At 41.0% G+C, this 22,754-nt stretch overlaps 4 protein-coding genes across 6 annotated transcripts in view; 2 read left to right on the forward strand and 2 right to left on the reverse strand.

Moving 5' to 3' along the window:
• The window catches only part of dip2bb (disco-interacting protein 2 homolog Bb), a 53,856-nt gene extending 46,328 nt beyond the window's left edge, over positions 1-7,528 (forward strand). For both annotated transcript variants that reach the window (XM_033627106.2, XM_033627108.2), the window contains 9 exons: positions 1,400-1,530; positions 1,632-1,800; positions 1,892-2,062; positions 2,161-2,222; positions 2,427-2,484; positions 3,022-3,096; positions 3,207-3,381; positions 3,560-3,683; positions 4,336-7,528. In XM_033627106.2, the coding sequence (XP_033482997.2) occupies positions 1,400-1,530; positions 1,632-1,800; positions 1,892-2,062; positions 2,161-2,222; positions 2,427-2,484; positions 3,022-3,096; positions 3,207-3,381; positions 3,560-3,683; positions 4,336-4,588 (1,218 nt within the window). In that variant the 3' untranslated portion in view covers positions 4,589-7,528. The remainder of the gene's footprint in view (positions 1-1,399; positions 1,531-1,631; positions 1,801-1,891; positions 2,063-2,160; positions 2,223-2,426; positions 2,485-3,021; positions 3,097-3,206; positions 3,382-3,559; positions 3,684-4,335) is intronic.
• Positions 7,529-9,717: 2,189 nt separating this feature from the next.
• On the forward strand, positions 9,718-16,067 carry atf1 (activating transcription factor 1). 2 transcript variants are annotated; one of them, XM_033625499.2, is made up of 8 exons: positions 9,718-9,898; positions 10,717-10,820; positions 12,640-12,759; positions 12,917-13,014; positions 13,118-13,242; positions 13,621-13,803; positions 14,397-14,550; positions 15,180-16,067. In XM_033625499.2, the coding sequence occupies exons 2-8, from the start codon at positions 10,722-10,724 to the stop codon at positions 15,322-15,324; spliced, it is 924 nt and encodes a 307-aa protein (XP_033481390.1). In that variant the 5' UTR covers positions 9,718-9,898; positions 10,717-10,721; the 3' UTR covers positions 15,325-16,067. The 2 variants fall into 2 exon arrangements, with proteins under 2 accessions (XP_033481390.1, XP_033481394.1); XM_033625503.2 differs by lacking the exon at positions 10,717-10,820 and having other exon boundaries at positions 9,759-9,898; positions 15,180-15,483.
• Positions 16,041-18,344, reverse strand: LOC117256219 (thiol S-methyltransferase TMT1B-like). The gene is made up of 2 exons (XM_033625504.2): positions 17,689-18,344; positions 16,041-16,392 (listed from the first exon to the last, which is right to left on the reverse strand). Exons 1-2 carry the CDS (start codon positions 18,220-18,222, stop codon positions 16,156-16,158), a joined length of 771 nt encoding a protein of 256 aa, XP_033481395.1. The 5' UTR covers positions 18,223-18,344; the 3' UTR covers positions 16,041-16,155.
• A 69-nt stretch (positions 18,345-18,413) lies between these two features.
• Positions 18,414-21,136, reverse strand: tmt1a.1 (thiol methyltransferase 1A, tandem duplicate 1). The gene is made up of 2 exons (XM_033625993.2): positions 20,519-21,136; positions 18,414-19,094 (listed from the first exon to the last, which is right to left on the reverse strand). The coding sequence occupies exons 1-2, from the start codon at positions 21,050-21,052 to the stop codon at positions 18,861-18,863; spliced, it is 768 nt and encodes a 255-aa protein (XP_033481884.1). The 5' UTR covers positions 21,053-21,136; the 3' UTR covers positions 18,414-18,860.
• Between the last annotated feature and the right edge of the window lie 1,618 nt (positions 21,137-22,754).

A 22,754-nucleotide genomic window follows, 5' to 3' on the forward strand; every position in this document is an offset into this window, starting at 1 on the left:
CCCCATCCAGTACCCACAAGGTGTTACGTATACAGCTGCTGAGCTCCTACTTGTCTTCCTTTCTCCTTCGTTGGGTCTCCACACTTTGTGGCTGAACCATTGACATTTTCAACATAACAGTTTATAAAATAACGTGAAAACAATGTGACAATGGGAGAAGCATCACTCATGGTGATGTGATGTGTCACCTGAATCTGCAGCTCCTCTACAGCTCTGTAAAGCTCTGAGCTTTATAGTGTCTTACAACTCATTATTTAGCTGTCTAGCCCTCAACTTTAACGTTCTGGTTCACTCTCACCACTCTCGTAGCGTTGTTTATAGCAGCAGCAGGCAACTGTCTTCAGAAAAAGCTCTAAAAACCCCTCTGTGCTGTACCTGCTCAGCACCAAACAGCAGACAGACACATTTAGAGACAAGCTGGTGAACACAGTAGAGCACTTAGCAGCTAAAGATATAGATAAAGATATTTCCCTTAGGAGGTAGTAGAGACCAAAAATAGAGCTGAAAGAGAGAGAATGTTAGACTTACATTCATTAGAGAGCCAGAGGCACAATAAATGGATGCTAATGTTGCTCCCTAACTACTAAATGTAAAGGTCCAACAATCTAAAACATTAGCAGAATGAAAAACATCCGTTGAGAATCAATCAAACCTGACAGATGGACCTTTTGATCTTTGGAGTAGTTTAAATCACAAGTGTGATTGCTCAGTCAGAGACCAGTTGCATGAGCTAGTCTTTGTCTTAAATATAACTTTAAGTCAGACTTGCTGCAGACACTTATAATTCCCTGTTGCATAAAGCATCTTTATGAGTGACTAATGTAAGATTGACTTAGACAGCCTGTCATTCAATGTATTATGGGTTAAATAAATATGACACTTCCCAGAAGAGAAAAAATCGCGAATGCAACAGCAACACTTGGCGGCAGAAGATCAGCACACTTTATACCCACTGAAAACCTATGTCTGCTTGGAGGAACACAATGCATAAAAAAATTGTGTTGTTTATTAGCTTCAATCAACTTAATGGAAATCTAAAGCAACACCAAGTAAGGGAGAAAATAACAGAAAAAGCATAAATCCAACGACTGTTAAAACGCTTAAAGATGTTCAGAAAGAGTTCAAAAATGGGGTACAAGAATCCAACAAAGAAATCTGGAAACATAAAAATCCAGCGACTGGAAGAGGATCCCCCTGAAATCTGAAAAAACAACTGAGCTCCGCACTGAGATTTATGCAAACGAGTCCTCTTGGAGGGCAAGAGAGCGGGGTCAGAAGTAGGATAGGTGCTTGTCGATGAGTCATAGAGAGATCATTCTATTAATTATTGTAAACCCTACTTCTGTCCCAGGCTAATCCCTGTTGACTAATGTGTATGGTGTATTCTTGTTTGTTGCAGATCTCTCATGCAGCAGTCAGTGCACTTTGTCGCTCTATAAAGCTGCAGTGTGAACTGTACTCCTCTCGCCAAATAGCCATCTGCCTGGATCCGTACTGCGGTCTGGGCTTCGTCTTGTGGTGCCTCGCAAGGTGCGGTAAATGTACACTACATACATGCTATGTACCACAGTTTTCTCTGTTGATTCCTCCTCCATTCATCCGCTTTCTCTCCATCATGTCTTGTCTTTTAGTGTTTACTCAGGTCACCAGTCCGTCCTGATCCCTCCCTTCGAGTTGGAGAGCTGCTTGTCTCTGTGGCTGAGCACGCTCAGTCAGTACCGCATCAGAGACACCTTCTGCTCCTACTCCGTCATGGAGCTCTGCACTAAAGGACTGGGCACTCAGACTGAGTTACTCAAGGTGAGGAGGACTAGGTATATCTAGGGAGAATCATGAATGACAGACGTAATATTTCGGAAGGATTTGATCACCTTGTGTGGGTGTGTTTCAGGCCCGTGGGGTGAACCTGTCGTGTGTGCGGAGCTGCGTGGTGATAGCGGAGGAACGCCCTCGACTTGCACTCTCACATTCCTTCTCCAAGCTGTTTAAGGACATCGGGCTGTCGTCCAGAGCTGTCAGCACTGCTTTTGGCTCCAGGGTTAACCTGGCCATCTGCCTGCAGGTACATCAGCCAACTTATTCTTATTCTGACAAGAGCAAGCACGGAGACTTTAATTTTGAATTATACTTAGAGGAGAACCTGCTCTTTGAATATTACAGGGCACCACTGGTCCTGATCCCTGTACAGTTTATGTGGACATGAAATCCCTCCGACATGACAGGTAAGAACACAAGGATCATTTCAACCATGATGAAAGATTATAATGAACATTTGTAAAGTCTTAAGTGTCCAAAATTGAGCTTTCTAAATTTAGAGAGTATCATGTCAGGCCTGCTGTTTATTTAGGTCTTAGCTAATGTTTCAGAGATCGAGTGTGGATTGCAGTTTGATTGTATATGTCTGCTTTTGTATTAAATTTTTACAGAGTGAGGCTGGTGGAGAGAGGAGCACCTCAGAGCCTTCCTCTAATGGAGTCTGGCAAGGTGAGATGCTACATAAGCCCCTTCAAGGGCTTTTTTCTGTCCACATTCGCACCGCCAATAAAAACGCTGGAGTGATGTACTGCTAGCCAGGCAGCAGTTGGCAAAGCAATGTCACTTTCACTCTGATGAGTCATGATATTGTTGTATATCCCTGTCGCATATTTGCGGTCCATTTGTCCTTGTTTTCTTCATTTTTTTTTTTTTTTTTTTTTTTTTTGTTACAAGTTGTTTGTATTTTGTGTTGTCTGTTATTCACATGGCTAACGAGTTAATAACAAGTTAAAATTGGCAATTACTGGTGCTGCATTGGCTCAGGTGTTTGACCAATCACCATACGCTAACGACACTCAAGGTTCCTCTTGTGGAGAGTATCTATTCTGCAGTAAGAGCTAAAAAAGTCCCTCTAAAAGGGCGTTCCAAGGACTACAGTCGTTCTGAGTTCTTGTGGTGCGGACACAAAAAAAGGGGGTTCTTAGAGCTATGAACAAAGTTCCTCTGCTTTGACAACACCTTTGACTATTTTCTTTTCATCTACAGATACTGCCAGGTGTTCGAGTGATAATCGTGAATCCAGAGACCAGAGGTCCACTTGGTGATTCTCATCTCGGAGAGGTGAGATGTAAATACTGTACAACATGACAGCCTTATGACAGAATAATGGATGAAGGGTTCTTCCTTCTGAAACCAAGCTGTGACTCAGTGTGTGTTTCTCTCGGTCTCAGATCTGGGTGAACAGCCCTCACAGTGCCAGTGGTTACTACACCATCTATGGAGAGGAGAGTCTTCAGGCCAACCACTTCAACACCAAGCTCAGCTTTGGAGACCCGCAGACCTTATGGGCCAGGACGGGATACTTGGGTTTTGTGAAGAGGACTGAGCTGTTGGAGGCCAGTGGGGGTACGTAGTCTAGATTTAAAACCAAATAGATTGAGCTGATGAGTTTATTAAGAGATAAATTCTGAATTAATAACCCTTTTAAACCAGAAGCAAACTCCTAGCTACATACACATTTTCTTCTACTTTTTCTGCGTACTTTTGTGGGTGGATTATGTTGCTTGTATTTTTCTGTGCTCAGATCGGCATGACGCTCTCTTTGTGGTGGGCTCACTGGATGAGACCTTGGAGCTAAGAGGGCTGCGCTACCACCCAATCGACATTGAAACCTCAGTGTCCCGGGCTCATCGCAGTATAGCTGAGAGGTGAGAATGGCCTTGTGTACACACACACATGCACACACAGACACACAAATTAAAAGAGAATGGTCCAGAAGAGTGTCCTGAGATAACTTTTTTTATGATTTGACTTGACTTTATTAATGTTCTCAAGAAAATGCATATTGGCCAATAATATCCAATTCTCAAATTAATTTTATTGGTGCATTTTATTGGTGCTGCATCCAATATCTCCAACACCCGGCAAACCACACCAAAACACTCTAGATCAGTGGTTTCCAACTGGTCCAGCCATGGGGTCCAGATATCTCCTTAGTCATTAGTTCAAGGTCCACACAGTTTAATACATTCGGTGTCATACTTTTGGCCATGTCTTTGAACTAGTTTGCTGTCTCTTTTAAGTAGCTGTCCATTAGTCACTCACTCTACAGCAGGAAACAACACTTCAAAATAAAAGCTTTGTGTTGGAAATTCACTGCCCTTAAAAATAAAGTGTGTTTTTTTTAACAAACAACATGTTTGTGAGTCACTTGCAACCCACTTTTGGACCACAACACACCAGTTAGGAACCACTGCTCTTCTATGATAAATAGCACTACGGGGAAGAGGAAAAATATGCATTTTTAATTTTGGGTGAACTGCCCCTTTAACATTGCTCTCGGGTTCTTGTCCCTCTCAGTGCTGTGTTTACGTGGACCAACCTGCTGGTGGTGGTGTCAGAGCTGTGTGGTTCAGAGCAGGACGCGCTGGACCTGGTGCCTCTGATAACCAATGTGGTCCTGGAGGAGCACCACCTCATCGTGGGTGTGGTGGTTATTGTGGACCCCGGGGTTATACCCATCAACTCCAGGGGAGAGAAGCAACGCATGCACCTTCGTGACTCTTTCCTCGCTGACCAGCTGGATCCCATCTATGTCGCTTACAACATGTAAGGAGGTTGTGGGAGTCTGGGCTTGTTCAGCCATCATCCACAGTGTGGTTGCTTCTGCACCGTCACCCCAGCACTCAACTATGGCTTTGGCAGAGGGTGAAAAGGAAAAGCATGAACCTCATGAACTGCCGCCCAGCTCTTTGTGACACCAGCATATCTTGGCCACTGCATGTCTGTGATTGGACCTGCCATGTTTGGAGTTCTTCACTGTGTTTTATAGATAGCATTTTGCAAATGGGACAGAGGCAACATGTACTGCATATGGCAAAGAAAAAAAGGCCCTGTTGCACTTTTTTAGAAAAGGGGCAAAACAACACCCACAACAGGACCACTTTTGAAATCAACTCTATATTAATGTCTTTGTGAAAATCTGTCGTCTTATTCTGTTTCCACCACAAACCTCTTAAAACACTCTCCCCTCTGTGTTTACACAGATTCCAAGAGCTACTAAACTTAAATCAACAACTTGAAATATTTTCTACATGCAGCTTTCAAACAAACGCACACAAACCGCATGCGCCGAGCCCTCGTCGTTCCTCACTAACGTGGATGAATAGAACAGGGCAGATGAAACCATTATACAAGTAGCCAGTCTCAGTCGGTGCACATTATTTAGAAAGCTTATTTTATCCCATTAATGAAGCCAAATACATCTTCACGACTTTCCTGCCCTAATATATTTCCTGCCTTACAAAACTTCAGCCATACATTCCTATCTTAATTTTTAATGAATCTGTTATTGATGGCTGTGTATTCTCCTTTGGTTTGGACAAGTAGTGGAAATCCTGACAGATATCCAAAGGGATCAAAATAAAAGAGGAAAGAGGCCATATTCTGTACTGTACCTATAAAGGCCTGTTGTATTTTAGATACTGTACGTTACTGTATAGATATTTTTAATTGTATAAATGTATAAATGCTTGACTTGTCTCTCTCAGTTGATGGTTTGTTGATCGTTAACCCAGCTGAGGGGTGATAACTGTAGCAGAGAGAGGACTGTAAATAAGATTTAACGGTTTTGACAGTACTTTTGAAACGGAATACTAGTTGTATAATGGAGGGTAAAGATGATTAAAGCATTGTTAGTCAGGATAGATATAACACTGCACTTTCTCAAAAAAAAAGTCTATTTTATTATAACAATGAGGCATTATAACTAATGGTTCAGGAGCATATATTATTCTGAGGATTCTTGTTTGAAGAGCTTTGAGAGTTTACCGGGAGGGCTATCACTGTTAACGCCAGGGAACTGTCCTGGTTATTGGGGGGGGGGGGGGGGGAAGTTGGCTAAAAACCAATATCATAAATATTTTCAGGCAACCATGTTATTTTGTAAAAACATTTAAGAAAAACAGGCCCACAACTGTTCATGTAATATCCATCGCCATTGTACTTTGTATCGTTAAACAGTCATACCCCTCTCACTTTTGTATTGCATAATAGTCCCTCTCCTTTCCCTCCTCACACTCAGAGTTCATTCAGACTGTGTTTCGTCTCATTGTGCTACTTTGTAAAGAATGACTTTGAATTCCAGCAGAAATATTGTCGGTACTTAAAGTCTGTAGTCAATAGAGGCAAGTCATCATGTATCTGGATTATTTTCTGTGTTCAGTCACTGGATTTTAAAGCACTTGTGAATGCAGTTGCAAAGCTGAGCCACATCTGAAACATCCTCGATTGGCAAGTAAAGTAAATGTATGAAAAAGGGTATATTAAAAAAAAAATTGCATCAAGATGTATTTGCAAAATGTATTTGGTTTCCTGTAATTTCGTGCTTTCCTTGTGCTCTTTGCCATAATTTATAGGTTCTTTGTACTGAATTATTCTGTATTTCAGTGATGCACACTTAATGTCAACATGTAAATAGTTTTTTGTTATTTTTGGACTTTCACAGTTCACCCATCATAACATTGACTCATGCCAAACACAATAATAGAAGATGTTTAATCATTTCAAGGTAACAAGAATATGATTCATTGATTTACTGCACTTTGCACTGGTGGTACTTAAAGAAACTGTGTGGACTAACTGATCCCATTTCATTGTTACGTAAATGTGTTACTAATTTTAGAAATATATTGCTTGACATTTGCTTTTGCCCAGTTTAAGTCCACCCAGAGAAAAGACTAACAGCACTTCATCTTAGCTTTAACATTGCATCCTCCGTTCGCAGCAGAATGTTTGCATGACTCAGCCGAGCACAAGAAGAAATCAGCTTGAGGCACATCTCATCTGGAGGCACAAGTGGAGGAGATACAGTATATATGTATGAAAATTGTATATTCAGGGAACAAAACTCATAACACAGGGATGGACCAGGCGGTCCCTTGGTGCAATGTGTGAATAATACCCATAAAATGTAGACGTTTGTCAGAACAAATCTTGTAATTAAAACAGACCTAACGAGCAAAAAGAGGAGTTCCTGACGACCAGTGTCCATCTACCATCTACCTGCTTCGCTGGCAAGTCTACAAGGGCTTCCTTTAGTTTCCGCTCTATTTCTGCGTCAGAGTTCTTAACACACTATGCAATCTCAATGACAGTGCAATTTAATTTCAGAGCTTGCACAGTCTGGTGAAATAAACATGATGCTTAAACATTTTGTAATAACTAATTACAGAGGACTGATTAAATTCAACCAGTAGTGTACTTAAGACTGTATTAATTTCTCTTGAGTTGTTCTATCAATATTTTGTGTATGCACTCTTGGTATGTTGTATATTAATGATTTGGTGAATTCTAAACTGCTCCATGAGGGTGTGATCCACTGACGAATCTTTAATGTTAGGGAGGTTTTAACTCATATACTAGTTAACAAAATCAAGGTGGTACACCCCCTTCCCATTTTTCTCACTTATTTTCTATTTTGGTTTGTTGTACTTTGTTTTATACTTTATGTAAAAGTAATACAGAATAAAGAAAAGCATTTAATCATTTCAGATGTCCTGATATTCGTGAGTTTAGTCGTGATGTAACAGTGATTGAAACTGACCTTAGACTCTTTGGATTATTACACAACTTGCAATCTTTACAGTGAAGGCATGTTTGAGAATTTGTGATATAGGATGGGAAAGGAAGCCTTAATACCCCTACACATGGCTTTCTGAAAATGCCAACATTTTGTAAATTAATTTTGATGCAGAAATTAATGGACATGAGTCTGAATTTTAAAACAGATTAGAGGCTGGATGGATTAGCACTGTGCTAATGTGGTTTCAAGAAGAGATGACCAAACATCTGGGATCCAACAATCAGTGGAGATACCTACTGCCTCTCAATGTTAAAATACTGCAAGTAAAAATAATTCAGAATTTTAATCACGTAGATGTACAAGTATTATCAGCAATATTTTCTTACTTACTATGCAGAATGGCCCCTGTCAGAGTGTTTTATTACTGGACTTTTATTGCTGATGCATCACTGTGTAAGTAGCATCTCAAACTGTAATATGGAACACCACCTAGATTAAGGATTTTTAAATGTAATTTCCATGGCCAAGTTCAACCACTATTGCTGAACATGAGCTTCTCTCTCTCAAAGCCAGAAACCAGAGAAGTCAGTCTCAAATTTATGATGTCATCAAGTGTAGTCTGGAGCTGCACCATAGACAATGAATGGGAGTCTGAATTTGTGGCTCCAGAGAATGTTTGTTTTCTTTTTTTTATACCCAAATGAGCTTTATCCTGTTGTGGTGTTCTCAGCTCTGAAACACAAAATGTAAATATATACTCACAACATCCCCCTGGGTGCTCTGAGTGTCATCTATAACATCTTTCCCAATTCACTGTCAGTACAGCAGCTCCAGACTAAGTTCATACCCTTTGGCAGTAGCCCATTTTACAAGGCCTTGGGGTGGGATTTTTTACACCATTATTCCATATTGCCGTTCTGTATAAAAGGTACAATCACGGAATGGGGGGGGCAATGTTGTCCCACCTTTTAGCAGGCATTGTAGGTAGTAAAAGCACCAAGACAATGTCTGTATAAACGGGACAGCCAGCAGAACGGGATCATGGGCGGCGTGTTATGTGTGCAACCCACCATCGGGAAAAAAAGTAGCTGCTAGCAGTTAGCAGCTAACTCAAAGAAGAACAGCGGCGGAAAATGTCCGCACATTGGGAAAACAATGAGGTCCAGGAGCTCCTTACCCTTTCAAGCAGAGGACAATATCAGCCGCCATATATATATATATATATATATATTTACTTGTGAATCATTGTTATTGCCATGTTATGCCATTGTTGATAAAGTGCTGCCGACACAAATGTTATGTCACACTAGAAGCCGACGCTGTTGTGTTACGTGTCATGCCCGTTACGCCTCTTGCTTCCACTATCTGGGCATGCTGGCTAAAATCACACATTGGTTTGGTTTTGTGTAAAAAATACAGAGGAGGCCTAAAGATGGGACTTCCTGGTGGCCCTACCACGCAGTCACTGTGTGAAAAGGGCTAGTGTTACTGCCTTGGGCCTAATCTGGCCAGGTGGCCCACCTACCATTTTCTAATTCATTTCACACTTGGATTTTTTTGGGGGGGAGGGGGGATGTACATAAACTGGCAGAGTGAATAAGATCACTGGTAACCCCTTACAGAGGCTGAGCCCAAAATGTTCTTAAATCCTAGAGACACCCATGCGTACACTTGACCTGCGTGGAGCTGCTACAACTGGATTTGATGGACTGAAAGCAGCCCGCCATTTATTATAGGTATATATATAAAATTATAAACATTATTATTGTATGTTTATCAGCAGACCCTTGGTCTCCTGTCAATTTGGACAAGTGGCCCACAAGCAAAGCACCTTTTCCCTGCCTTATGACATCACTAATTTTAGTTTTAGCACTTAAGGTTTTGGATTTGTGGGAGAGTTGTTCATGTTTACTCATATTTTTGGACTTTCTTCAGACCATAGGTATAACTTGTATGACTTTTGAAAATGGGTGGAGTTCCCCTTCAAATACAGAGTATAATGTAGAATAACATGAATGAGGTAACTTGAGCAGAGCCCTCTTGTAACAGACGGGATTTTTCCACTCTGTCCTCCTCTATCTACCAGTTGCTCAAACTCTTCTCACCAATCACAGGGCCTAAAGAAACTATTACGTAATGCGTCTTTGCCAGGTTGCTCCGCCCATTTCCTTTGGGAAAAAAAGTGGTCAGCTATTTTTTTTTAGCTGACATCTTTGTATTTTTAGCCGTTAGCCACTGCTGCTAAGTAACTTTTTCAAGGTATTTCCTGTGTCAAAGTATACACACGAGTTGCACGAAGTCCACGCTGTGAACAAGAGCAGTCACGCGACCTTTGAAAAGGTAAATTTTGGCTGGCTGAGCGGTAATTTTGTGCCCGTCTGACTGTCTGCTCCGCTGTGGTGGTAATGGCGGCTGTTGCTTCGTCAACTCCTCGCCGTTTTACGAAAAGGGAAGGTGTAGTTAGCTTAATGGCTCCCCGTATCGCTGACGTCTATTGACGCGGTAACTTGCGTGCCAGTGACAGAGTTACACATATTTGCTCATTGAGACAAAAGCTCATCCATCCTGTGAAGCAGAGTAACTTAACTTGCCCCGTTTGTAGCTTTGAAACTGTTGTTTTGAGCGGTTTAAACGGGTTAACATCCGTTTATCTCAGCGTTAGCCACCCTTAACTAGCAGCGGGGATGTTGGTGAGCTCGGATATGCTAGCAGAAATGACTGAAAGGATAACTTTACGTTTCAGTTGTAAACGTTTGCTTGAGATGAAGTCGCCCACTTTGTTAAATGTTGCATGTTAACCACGAGGGTAAAAGTTAATAGTGTTAAATGTGGGGCCTAGCTATGTGCCGTAACTCCATGTTAACGTTAGTTGGATTGGCTAACACAATTGAACCAAAGAGGAAGTCGATAATTAACGTTAGTTAGCTTAGACTCACCCGTTTAACTTAAGAAGACACTTTTAGCTAAAGTAGTACATTGATTTGACATCGCTCCGATCTGCTTCATATTTGTCGGACAGAGTTGTTTACTATATCAACAATTAGCGCGCAGGCCACAGCGGAGTGCAGCATGTTACATGCAGGCAACCCTGCCACACACAATTACTGTGTTACATTAGCGCCATTGTAAAACGGTAATATTGATTTATCTGTTCCCAGTTACTATGGAAGAAGTACAGCAGGGCAGCAATGGCACTGAGTTGCAGACTGCCACCATTCCCACCACCATCACATCCTCCCAGTTCTCACAGATAGCCCAACAGGTAACAAAATAGATCCACAAAGACCTCATGATACTGTCATGCTGTATTACTACTGCAGCTCTTGTGCTGCTAATACCACCAGGCAACTTTGTTTATGACTGCCTTGCTGGAGGCACACTGTTTAGGGCTGAAGATTTGCTTATTAACAATGCTTCTTTTTCAGGTCTATACATTTAGTAAGATGTTCAACTCTTGTTAAACAGGGTAATATGTAAAATGGCTCCAAGAAGACAGTCATGTTGATCATGAACTAAGAGGCTTGCGTAAAGCTCATATTTTGTCAGCCTTTATCAGCAAAGGTAGACACAGACAATTAGGATTGAAACCATATCTTTAATAATTGCACAGCATGCAAAAAAATTGTATGAAGAAATCTGTTCAGTCACTTTTGAAGTAGTTATAGTGCTTATTTTCGCTATCCGATATAAATAATGTCTATAAAGGAATACTTCACCTTCAAAATGACCATTTGTATTACAGTTTTTCACCCTGTGGTCTCTCTAATTTGTGATTAAACTTTGTTTTCCTTGCATGCCTCTGGGGCGAACAAAGAATCCAGAAACAGAGAAAATACTCGCTGGATTGCAGCAAAGGGTAGCCACTTTTAACAGCAAAACTATTTCAAAACATCTGTCAGTAAACTCTCACGCTACGAGCCAAATCTTATTTATTCAGTTGTGTGCTCAGTACGTGCATTCTAAACCACGTCCGCGTAAACATTCTCATGCATGGATGCTTGGGCCAGCTCGTGCCTTTGAACTCTGCTCAATGGAATATCTGAGCACAGTTCAAGTTCAGTTGGAGAGATGTTGTCCATCTTTGTATACAGTCTGTGGGTTGGGAAGCACCTAGCATATGACTGGTTAAATGAAACTTGGATTACACTGCACAAGTTGTGTGAGATTTTGTAAAGTGATGTTTTGATACAGTTTTGCTTTTTTTAACCACGTCCTCCCTTTTCTTCAATTTATCAAGAATTTTCTCTGTATTTGGATTCTTTGTTAACCGTGGAGGCATGTAAGAAAAACAGTTTTCTTCTCAAATTTAAGGTAACATCGGTTAGGTAATTTATATACAAATGATCATTTTGTGGGTGAAGGATTCATTTAACGAAACTACCTACTGAACAGTCTTAGCTGTCAATTTTAAGGGAGGGATTAGTAACTCTGGATTTTAGTGTGACTAGTCTTCTTGTGGGAGTCTTACTCCTCTGTTGCTTTCTTACTTACTTGTCGATGTATGACGATGAGGACGTTCTATTACTTAAGGACCTTAAGTTCCTGCCTGAATTCATAGCATCTGTTAAGATAGTGGCTCTCAACTTCTATGGACTGAAATTGTTCTTAAAAACTGTAAATGAGGGTAAATGAACACATCATATTATGACTAGACCCATTGTGTGTGCACTTAGATGAAATGATAAAGTGAGAAGGTTTCTAAAAGTAGATTTTAAATAATCAGTTCACCCAAATTACACATCGTCGATTATCGCAAGAGGTTCCCACCGCCGACTCAAACGGGATCAGATACCTTATGGAGTAACTCCGGAATCTGAGCCAAGTCCTTAAACGAGGGCACGTCTCATGCCCGTTGTAGACGGGAGATTCCAGACGTAAAAACGGATTCATTCCACAGATCCCTTGCAATATTGTGTCATGCAGATTTTCTGGCTTTATGATATAGCCGTCTTTTTTATGCACATTTAGTCTCAATGAGCTTTTGTTCGGAACTCACTTTTTTGCACGCACTAATTGATGCAGTTGTCATGATAAATATGTTGTTGTTTTGTGGGTTTAAAAATGTGTTTGGTTTTTTGCAGATGTCACTGGGTGGTGGTTCTGTGGCTGTTGTACAGCTGCCAGGGGGTCAGTTTCAGGTTCAAGGAGTGATCCAGTCTGCACAGTCAGTCATTCAGTCCCCTCCAGTGCACACTGCACAGGTGAGACCACCTGGTTTTCTTTACGTTGACATTATTGTTTTGTTTTTTTAAATGTTAACCTATGTTTAATTCATGGGTTGTTTTTTTTACAAACTGTTAATATGCCATTTTATACAGTTACTCACATGCACCTTTTAAACCACCTCCCTCATTCAAGGCCCTGGATTCAGATAGTGATGATTCACAGGACTCTTCAGACAGTGGAGCTGCAGCCCAAAAGACCAGAGAAATACTGGCAAGACGGCCTTCATACAAGTAAACAAACAAATAAATAAATGAATAACCACAAGCACAGACTTGACACATAAACAATCTTATGAATACTAACTCAGATGTCCCTTTTCCTCTCTTCTTCTAGAAAAATCCTAAATGATCTTTCAGCCGAGGAAGTGACACACATTGAGGGAAAGGCTAACAGTCCAGCAACCACAGGAGTGACAGCAGCCGCCCCACAAATCTACCAGACCAGCTCCGGCCAGTACAGTAAGAACGTCACCCTCCAATAGTACATTAAAAAGAGTGGCACACAAAGTGGGGTCACTTGGCCTCTGAAATTGAGAATCTTATGAATTTGTGGGCCATGGAATTGATTAAAAAAAGTGGGATTTCCGGGAAGGAAAATCTGTGATAACTACAATTGTTACGTAATAGCACTTATTGTATGCTTTCATGCTAGAGCTGTGCGTCTTGAAAGTAAATGGGCAAAATTCCTCAAAAGTCTGTATATTTTTAAACTATTTAACAAGCGCATAAAAATGTTAACATAGCCAGCAGGAAATTTGATTTTTGATTTTTTTTTTTTTTTTTTCCTTTTCCCTTGTGCCTGACTCAATTCTGATGCCATCTGTGTGATTATTTTAGTTACCATAGCTGCAAATGGCACAATCCAGCTGGCGACTCCAGGGTCTGAAGGCATTCAGGGTCTACAAGCTGTTGCCATGGCCAACTCTGGTGGAGCCCAGCCAAGCACAACCATCCTTCAGTATGCCCAGACACCTGACGGCCAGCAGATATTGGTGCCTAGCAACCAGGTTGTTGTACAAGGTGAGCAAAACTTGTCATATTCTTAGAAAATGTTTCTGATTTTCCAAGATTTCTAAGCCCATTTTATCTGCTAATGTAGTCACTTTTCAATAGACTACTGGGCAGATGCCAAAATGTGTTAGACATTCAGACAGACAACATCGCAAAAAATACAGTCTCCACATTTGTGTCAATTAGAGGTGCATGCTGCCTCTAGTTCTATTGTTAACCATACAGGCATGGAGACAATATTGCTGTGAGTACTACCTTCCGAGGCTGTAAAATCCTGCAGTATAAACTGCTCCGTGGTGTCTTTGTGCCTGATAAGCCTTCAATCAAGATTCTTAGTTTATAGTGTTATTACAGTTGAAATGTGGCCTTATTGCAAAGTGCATTACTTTAAATAGTATAATTAGATTGCAATTAAATTCAGCGTTAAGCATTTTTCGGAAGCCTGTTCTTAGGTAAACTATTCAATGGCTTTTCATTCACACAAGTTTAAAAACGTCTCAGTAGCGACAGAAGAAAGATAGAAGTAAGGCTAAAATAACTCACAGAAAACAACAAAGCTCCTGACATCTTTTACCATCTTTTGATTGTTGTGTTTCCCTCAGGTGCAGGAGGAGAGATGCAAACATACCAGATCCGCACAGCGCCCACATCCAGCTCCCTGCCTCAGACTGTAGTTATGACCTCTCCTGTGGGGCTACCTCAGGGCAAGAGTGACGACCCAACAATGAAGAGGGAAATCAGGCTTGCGAAAAACAGGTTAGTGTCCAGTTTATCACAAATCTAAAAAAGGCACGTCTCGCAGACATTTCAGACAAAGAAAATCAAACTCTATTTGTCTACAATGAAACTAACCATGGCAAATATTGAATAAATACAGATGGATACAGGTAAAAAGCACACTGTCTTGACTCTAAATAATGCTCCTTCTTCATTACTGTAGCAATAAAGGATACATGTTCTGCTCTCAACTTACAAATAAAAAATCATTTCATCATACAGATACAGTCAGCCTGCTCTCATTCCCAACTTGTCAAATACCGCCACTTTCTCAGTGATGTTGGCATCAGATATAACGCAAAAAGGCACCTTTCACGGCTGTATGATATTCTGCCGGGCGGTGAGAGTTTGTAAAGCCGCTGTGAATACAGTGCCTCCCCTTCTGGAATTATGTAGAGCTCAGAAAAAAAGGCACATTTTTGCAAATTCATTGTAAAGTATCTTTGCTATATTACATTTGTACCTTACACATATTTTACTGTTATAGTATTGATACATATAACGTTATGTTGCAATAGTGGCAAATCTGTTCGCTGTGATGTAATGTAGGTGCGGTCATTGCATAATTTTTCATTTGGACTAACTGCACATTTTTGTTCCTCTTTCAGAGAGGCAGCTCGTGAATGTCGACGAAAGAAAAAGGAATATGTCAAATGCCTCGAAAACCGCGTAGCAGTTCTTGAAAACCAAAACAAGACCCTGATCGAAGAACTGAAAACTTTAAAGGACCTTTATTGTGTTAAAACAGGATAACCTGTTTGAATAGAAGTTGAGGAGTGGGACATATTGTGGGAGTGGCACAGCTCAGCCATTTGGACATGAACAGGGGTTTCTGGGAACACTTCATTTCAGGCTGAGATCCTCCTGTTTTTGTTTTGTTTGTTTTGTTTTTTTACTCTGTTTGATATAAAAGTGACTTGTGATGGCAGTAAGATATACTCAGCAAAACAAAAAAAATGAAATTGGCCATTTTTCCACCTGCTGTTTTTTAAAAATTTGCTAATGCTATAACATTTATAGTTGTGTACATTTTTAATACTGGGAGGTTTGAAATTGTGAGCTTTAACTTTGAGTCTCAGTTTGTAAATGTATCCCTTTCCTTTTTTTTTTCTTGTGTTTTTAAAAATGTTGCTGTTGGAGTTTTTTTTTTTAATCTTCTAACAGCATTTGCAGAATTCTGACTGTATAATTACCACACAGACATAATTCCTGTTTATTTTGTGAACCAGCAATTCCCCTCATTTCCCCATAAGGAGATGTTACAATTGTCATTCCTTCTTTTTGTGCAATGGAATATAAAGGGTAACAGAAAAGATGACATTGAGTGAGGTTTGTTGGGTTGTTCCTCGGCAGTTACTTCGACAATCAGGGAAAAAAAGCACAGTGTCCAGGTTATATTTATTGTGTACATCTTGGGAGGGGTGGGGAAAAAGAACAAACGGTGTATGAAATGTTGCTGATTCTGTAAGTAAATAAATATATTTTCATTCAGTAAATGCTGCGTGTGGTTCGTGTAGTTCGTAAAATTCTCATAATTATGAACCCGTAAGAGGCACAATGAAGTCTGCCCATTCCCCCATGCAGTCATTTAATGGAATATCCCATGATATGTGGTCTTATCATGAGACTAACTTCTGGGGCCTCAATGTGTTTTAGGTGAAGTTCAGAAAAACCAGCGGCCTCTAACTCTCTCCATGTTGCTCTGGTTATCGTGCATCCATCTCCAAGATAGTACCACAGAGGCTCAAACACATGCTGGAGGAAGTGCGTCCAGGAGGAGGGATCTGAGACTACATGCTCCAAAAAGAAGAAAGCTCCACCCTGCGGGAGAGGGACAACAACAACATTTAATGGTCAGTCAAATGTAATTATTCATCAGGACTGAGGCAGGAGGAAGCAGGAAATTGTATATGATGATTCAGAAGGTTACCCAGCAGATGTGGATTCACCATTCTGAACTGATAAGGATCATTCAAATTTCTGACAGTAAAAATAAACACTGTGTAGGCGGCACAATGTTTGTTTTGCTGCGTTCAATGCAGTGTGTGTAACAGAAAAATAAGAAGGGGTTAATGTGTTAATCTACACACATAATGCTACTTATTTATGTAGAATGAACTGATATTGGCAATAAGTAGCCTGACATTTTACTTGACACCTTCTGCACTTCACCTCGTGTGAGGCTGGATTACCAAGTGGAACCAGACCCTCAGAGGGCCCCAGAAAAGCTAGATTCACTGTTCATTAACTGTTTTTGGACACTGGGATTTGCACCACTTACATGAGAATTCAACAAAGGTGGTATTACCTAATCGTGTAGCATTATCATGTGGAAGGGCCCTGTGAGAATAGTTGTACCTTAATTATTTCCTCCAACTAACTGACACAAAGAAAACCTGAGACCAGGTGGTATTATTCCAGAGTAGGACCAGGCCAGGGATGCTCAACTTGCTTTGCCTGGGGGCCACTTTTGCAAAATGACAGAGGACCAGGGGTCAGTTAATAAACGAATTACAGTATTCATCAGTATATAGGCCTACTGTATAATAGATAAATTGCCTGTTTCAAAGCTTTCGACATTGCTTTCCTCACACATCTTTGTCAAGAGGCAGAGACTGACAGAGCAGTCAAGCACTGGTCAAGGGTACACAGGGGCGTTTCTAGGATTTGAGGACATTCAGGGCTTAGGTGGGACCCTCCCCTGGCACTTATTTTTAACTGAACAACTCTAATTTATTACTTTTTAGTGCACTCTGGCACAGTATTTACATTAAAAGCACAAAAAATCCCAGTGTAAATCAATTCATTTTTATTGTGAATTACAAAATTGGTGGAGGCACTCTCTAGCAGGCCAGATCTGACCTATGTGCAGTAATTGAGAGTCACTGGAGTAGTCTTTTGGTTGGTTTCTGGCCAAAACAAAAACAAAACAGGCAACCAGAGTAAGCAGTGTACATAATACAATACATGCAGTGCAGAGGTTGTTGGTTAGGTTTGTTTAGTGCCCCATGCCAGCCTAACAGGTTAATCCAGCCGTGTCATTTAGGTCATTAATGTGCGTGAAGTCACTATTAAAATATTCCCTACAGCACTTGAAAGCAGCACAATGACACTCACTGTTCTGAGGATGCGTCGGACCTCCTGCAGCACCCGCCGCACATCACTGACAGAACAGAGCACTAGTGTGCTAACAACAACGTCCACTGACTCGTCCCGTACCCCCTGTATGTCTTCTCCAGAGACGACCATGAACGCATCATAAGTCAGATGCATGTTCGCGTCCATGCTCATCCGCAGGTACTTCTCGAAGTGCGGGTTGGGGTCGGTGCAGGTCACCGTGCAGCCGTACGGGTAAAACTTGAAGTTGGCCCCGCTGCCACAGCCGATCTCCAGCAGCCGAAGAGTCCCGTCGGTGTTTGCAAATTTGGCCACGTGTCGGAACAGGTCCCTCTTGGTTTTGTGCATTTTATCGTTGTATGAAAATGTTATATTGTAGGCAAGCAGGGGAAACAAGCGTTTGTACAAACCGTACAGGCCTGTGAGCTCCAGTAGACCTAGGGGTAAAGTCAACACTGAACAAAGCAGTCTGCATAATTTCATAAGACATGACTTCATTTTACTGTGAGCTAAAGTAAGTCTTGCTGGGGGCATCTGAAGACAGGCGACTTTACAAGATCAAAAGATTATGCGCTTAATACCTGAGAGACAATGCGTCACTTTTACCACACGGTGGCGCAGACACACCGGTCTGTGTGAGGGGCTAATGGGTCCAAGCTCCCCCAGTTTTTACTTTCCTGTCTTTATCACATCAGTACTTGTTTCATAAGAAAACAGAAATCATGCCATAGGATTAAATCTTTAATCGCACACATTAAGACACAACACAGTCAGATTAATAACAGCAAAAATATATATATACTGTCAGGTCATAAAAGGTACAAATGAATCCAGCAGTCACACACAAACACTGATTATCTATGGCAGTATCATATTCATATATTGGCAAGCAACTTAGAGAAGGGAAAAGACAAAAAGGAGATCAAACACTTACAAAATGAATCTTCTGTGCTCTCTAATGTCTTCACAGTGTGTTAAAAAATAAAGTGTATTTACAAAAACACAAAGACTTGTTTTCCAATACAAAAATAAAAATTAGTATCAAAGTGACTGGTGTCATCTCTATCACTGGTGATCAATCATATCACAAGGGAGAGGAGAGGCATTAAGTGCTTGGCATATTCATACACTGCTTGTGAAGCAAGCTTACTACAAAGCTACTGAGACAGGATTTATTTCACAGCGTGGCCAATGATGTGGGGTTTGATCATGAACATGAGCGGCGCTTCGATGTGTCTCAGCTTGAGCTCAGAGAATCCAGCCGCCTCCAAGGGTTTCCATGTTTCCCGGGTGACCTCACATCCATCGCCAAAGTAGTACCACACAGGCTGCAGAACATGCTGGAAGAAGTACGACCAAGTGGAGGGATCTGCAACAACGTGCTCGAGGAAAAAGAAGGCTCCACCCTGCAAAGCAAAGATTTGTTATTGTGCAAACTTCAAAATTAATGCATTCAACCTGATGTATGTTGGTTACTTTAATCCCTGGAAGCATAGACAGATTACTGAATGGGCCCACCGGGCACAGACAGGCCCCACCCCAGGGCCTGATGTATAATGGGGCCACCTGCAAAATGTCACTCTAGCTCCTTTTATACAGAGATTGTGCTATAGGGCTGCCACAAACTCCCTTCTTTATGCCACCTTTGCATTTTTACACGGAACTAAACAATGGCGGCATCATGCTGCTCCCGTGTGATTATAGTTGGCATGCTAGCAGACAGCGGTCATCCTTTGCTCGGCGTGTAAGGAGCTCCCAGACCTCACTGTTTGTCCAATTTGCGGACATTTTTGGCAGCTGTTCCTTTTCTTTGAGTTAGCTGCTAACTACTATCAGCTACTTTTAAATCTCCTGCGGTGGGTCACACACATTACACGTCATCAATATGTCACTTCCGTGCCACACCTGATCTTGTCCTGGTGGCTATCCCATTTATACAGACATTGTTTCGGCGCTGTTACTACCTGTGATGACATCTTAAAGGCAAGAAAACTCCCCATTCTGCAATTGCACCTTTTAAACAGAACGGGGAGGTGTGAGATTCACGCCACAAAATAACTCCAAAAAGGGGCAAAACAACCATAAAAAGACACAAAATGACCTCAAAGAAACAGAAAACAACAACTAAGAGACACAAAAAAAAAAAAAAAACATGCATTATGACTACGGAAAGGTGCAAAATGACGACACAAAACGAGGCTAAACAACAGTACAGTGTGTGTGTCTTGCCACTATGCTGGAGAGGTGGGGACATTTTGTAAATATGTACCCAGGGGACCATTGTCTGGTGACACACCCCTGCCTGGAAGAAATGGTTTTCTTTTCTGATACATTTTATGTATCCTTTGGTCAAATACAAACACTTAAGCTGAATATTTAATTAAACCTTACTCTAAGAAGTGGAAGTCTATGTATAGGCTATATACCTTGATGACACCACACTGGCACCATCTGGTTTCATATATGTAATGCTGACACACATACAGGTCAAAGGTAGCAGCAGTAGTGTACGATTGATATCAGAGACAGTTAGAAATCTGGTGGCAAGAAAATCAAGATGAAATAATGAGTATGCTGCTTGGCTGGTGCACATGTGAGGGATCATTTCACTGATTTCCATCATCATGTAAAAACAAACTGAAATCTACTTCTTAGCTTATTTGTTTAGTGAGTTAGTAATTTCCACTGGTGAATGATTAATCCAGCAGTTGCACTGTATTTGAACAGTAGCCTTAATGGAAAAAATGAATGCCATGGCTGCAGATCAGCTGTTTATTTTAATGTATTTACTGTGAACCACTGGTTATTTCAGCAATCCCAGACAACTTACTGGTCTCAGCATGCGGTATGCCTCTCTGAGGACCTGGGGCGTGTTGCTGACCGAGCAGAGCACCAGGGTGGCGACAACAACGTCTACCGACTCGCTCTCAATTGACCCCATGTCCTCCCCTGACGCCACCACAAATCTCTCATATTTGAGGTGGTCATTCTCGGCCATGGTTTTCTCCAGATACTTCTGAAAATGAGGGTTGGGATCAGTGCAGATCACCTTGCTACCCGGCGGATAAAATTCAAAATTAGTGCCGGAGCCGCAGCCGATCTCCAGAATAGTGAGCTGCCCTCCAGGCTTGTTGAACTCGGGGAGACTGCGAAACAGCTCCTTCTTCTTGTCGCGCATTTTCTTGTTGTACGTTATTGAAATCCGGTATACACAGAAAGGGAAGAAACGTTTGTATATTTCATACAGGCCGACAGCTTGGAGCAGATGAAGAGGCAAGCATAACACGTTCACGATCAAAGTGCAGAATTTCATTAGGAAAGCCATTTTATCTGCAGCTGACCTTCGTGGCGACCAGCAGCGCATCAACAACCAACTGTCAAGTCCACTTGTTACAGCGTAGCCTCAAATAATAACGTTGGTGCGGTGCGGGGAAGAAACAGGAAGTCCGATTAAGTTTTCAAAATAAAAGTCGATGTGAAAGAAGTTGCTTCTTTTTGCCATCTACCATACTGTGGTAGCCGATTAATGCTTAATGCTGTCATTACCATCTTGTGTACCCTCTTCTCAATTGTTTTATCTAAAACAGAGAAGTGACTGCAATGCTTTTTTTAATTTTATTTTTCTCACCAAATGGCCAAATGAAGATTGCCTCCAACTTGTACATTGAAGATGGATTGATTGATTGATTGATAATTAATATATATTTGCATCGAATATCTCATATTTGTATCGAACAAGGAAGTCAAGAATCAGACATCTCGTCAAAGTAATAGTTGCATGTTGTTTTGACCACTGCTCACAGTTGTAGCTGAAAACTGGAGGATGCCGCAAACTTTTAAAGGTACAGACACAAATGATTTTTGTATTTAACGATAACTGCTATAGGTTTAACTCAGATTTATAATTATACCCACAGTGTATCGCATACTAAACACTTAATATTTTGAATACAAAAGTGCACTTACACTGCATAATATGGGAAAATACTGTGTTTTACTGTGCACTAAAAACATTCAAAAGTTGAGTGTGGAATGATGGACACTTCTCACCCTCAACAGTCGCCATCTTTGTGACATAGTGGAAGCTACTTCATAAACTTTTCAACTTTTGTCAAGGGGCCTGAGGTGGCTACAGTGAACACCACCGCATCATATGGATGTAAGTTATACATGTTTTTTGCACTAAGTACCAATACTGTTGTCGAATAGAAGCCACCAGTAGTGTTTGTTGGGTCTGTAATTATGTAGTACTGCAACCAATAATGTGAGTGCCGACGTTAGCTTGCTAGCTAACGTTAGCATTCGCTAGCTAGCTAATTGGTCCTAGCTTTGGCAGTGCATTTTAATTAGCATCAACATCGTAGCGTGAGTTTGGTTTATGTGTGGGCAGAGATAGCAGTCAAATGTTGGTAATAATGTTCCAACATCTGTTTGAAATTCGCTGTTAAGAGACAACACTATACTGCTGAAATTAATACACTACGCAAGATGGCGGTAGTGTACATAATGCACTACATTGAAGTGTACTAATGTAATTGGAGACATACTCTGAGATCCTGGATGCTAAGATGGTGCCTCTTTATTCGAATGGGGTTGCTCGGCTGGTGCATACCATAGGTATATAATTATACTTTACCTGGTTATTAGTTCCCTGAGTGCTTCTCTAGTCTTTTGACTAAGCTAGCTGCGTGAATTTAACATAGTCTGTGAAGTGATAATCAAGTAACATTGAGTTAGCAATGTTACGTATTTTGTTGTGCTGGGTCTCCACTCCAGTTAATTGAACTTTAAATTAACTTAAATAATGAGTATAAGGTTTAAGTCCTGATTTTCAAAGTTGAATGAAGCTCCATTAATTAATGTTTTATTTCTTTATTATTGTATTGCCACTTGGGGGCAGAAGAACTACTCAAACAAGATAACAAATGCACAATCCTGAAATATTAAATTAGTTTAGGCAATGTTACAGCTAACACCTTAGCAAACAACTTGGGTGAGAAGACTCAGCAAAGATAGTCTTTAAGAGAAGATATCCCACTACAAGCTGCCCCAGTGGTATAAAATGG

This window comes from Epinephelus lanceolatus, chromosome 1 (assembly GCF_041903045.1).
Source record: "Epinephelus lanceolatus isolate andai-2023 chromosome 1, ASM4190304v1, whole genome shotgun sequence".
NCBI classification, from domain to species: Eukaryota; Metazoa; Chordata; class Actinopteri; order Perciformes; family Serranidae; genus Epinephelus; species Epinephelus lanceolatus.

What these genes read in the sequence shown, in the direction of transcription:
- atf1 (XM_033625499.2), top strand. Translation starts at nt 10,722, where the DNA reads ATGGAAGAAGTACAGCAGGGCAGCAATGGCACTGAGTTGCAGACTGCC. An exon ending in GCAAGACGGCCTTCATACAA is followed by an intron (nt 13,015 to 13,117) that starts GTAAACAAACAA and finishes CTCTTCTTCTAG; the next exon opens with AAAAATCCTAAATGATCTTT. An exon ending in ATCAGGCTTGCGAAAAACAG is followed by an intron (nt 14,551 to 15,179) that starts GTTAGTGTCCAG and finishes TTCCTCTTTCAG; the next exon opens with AGAGGCAGCTCGTGAATGTC.
- LOC117256219 (XM_033625504.2), bottom strand. Translation starts at nt 18,222, where the DNA reads ATGCCCCCAGCAAGACTTACTTTAGCTCACAGTAAAATGAAGTCATGT. An exon ending in TCCGACGCATCCTCAGAACA is followed by an intron (nt 16,393 to 17,688) that starts GTGAGTGTCATT and finishes CCTCTCCCGCAG; the next exon opens with GGTGGAGCTTTCTTCTTTTT.
- tmt1a.1 (XM_033625993.2), bottom strand. Translation starts at nt 21,052, where the DNA reads ATGCGCTGCTGGTCGCCACGAAGGTCAGCTGCAGATAAAATGGCTTTC. An exon ending in CATACCGCATGCTGAGACCA is followed by an intron (nt 19,095 to 20,518) that starts GTAAGTTGTCTG and finishes TTTGCTTTGCAG; the next exon opens with GGTGGAGCCTTCTTTTTCCT.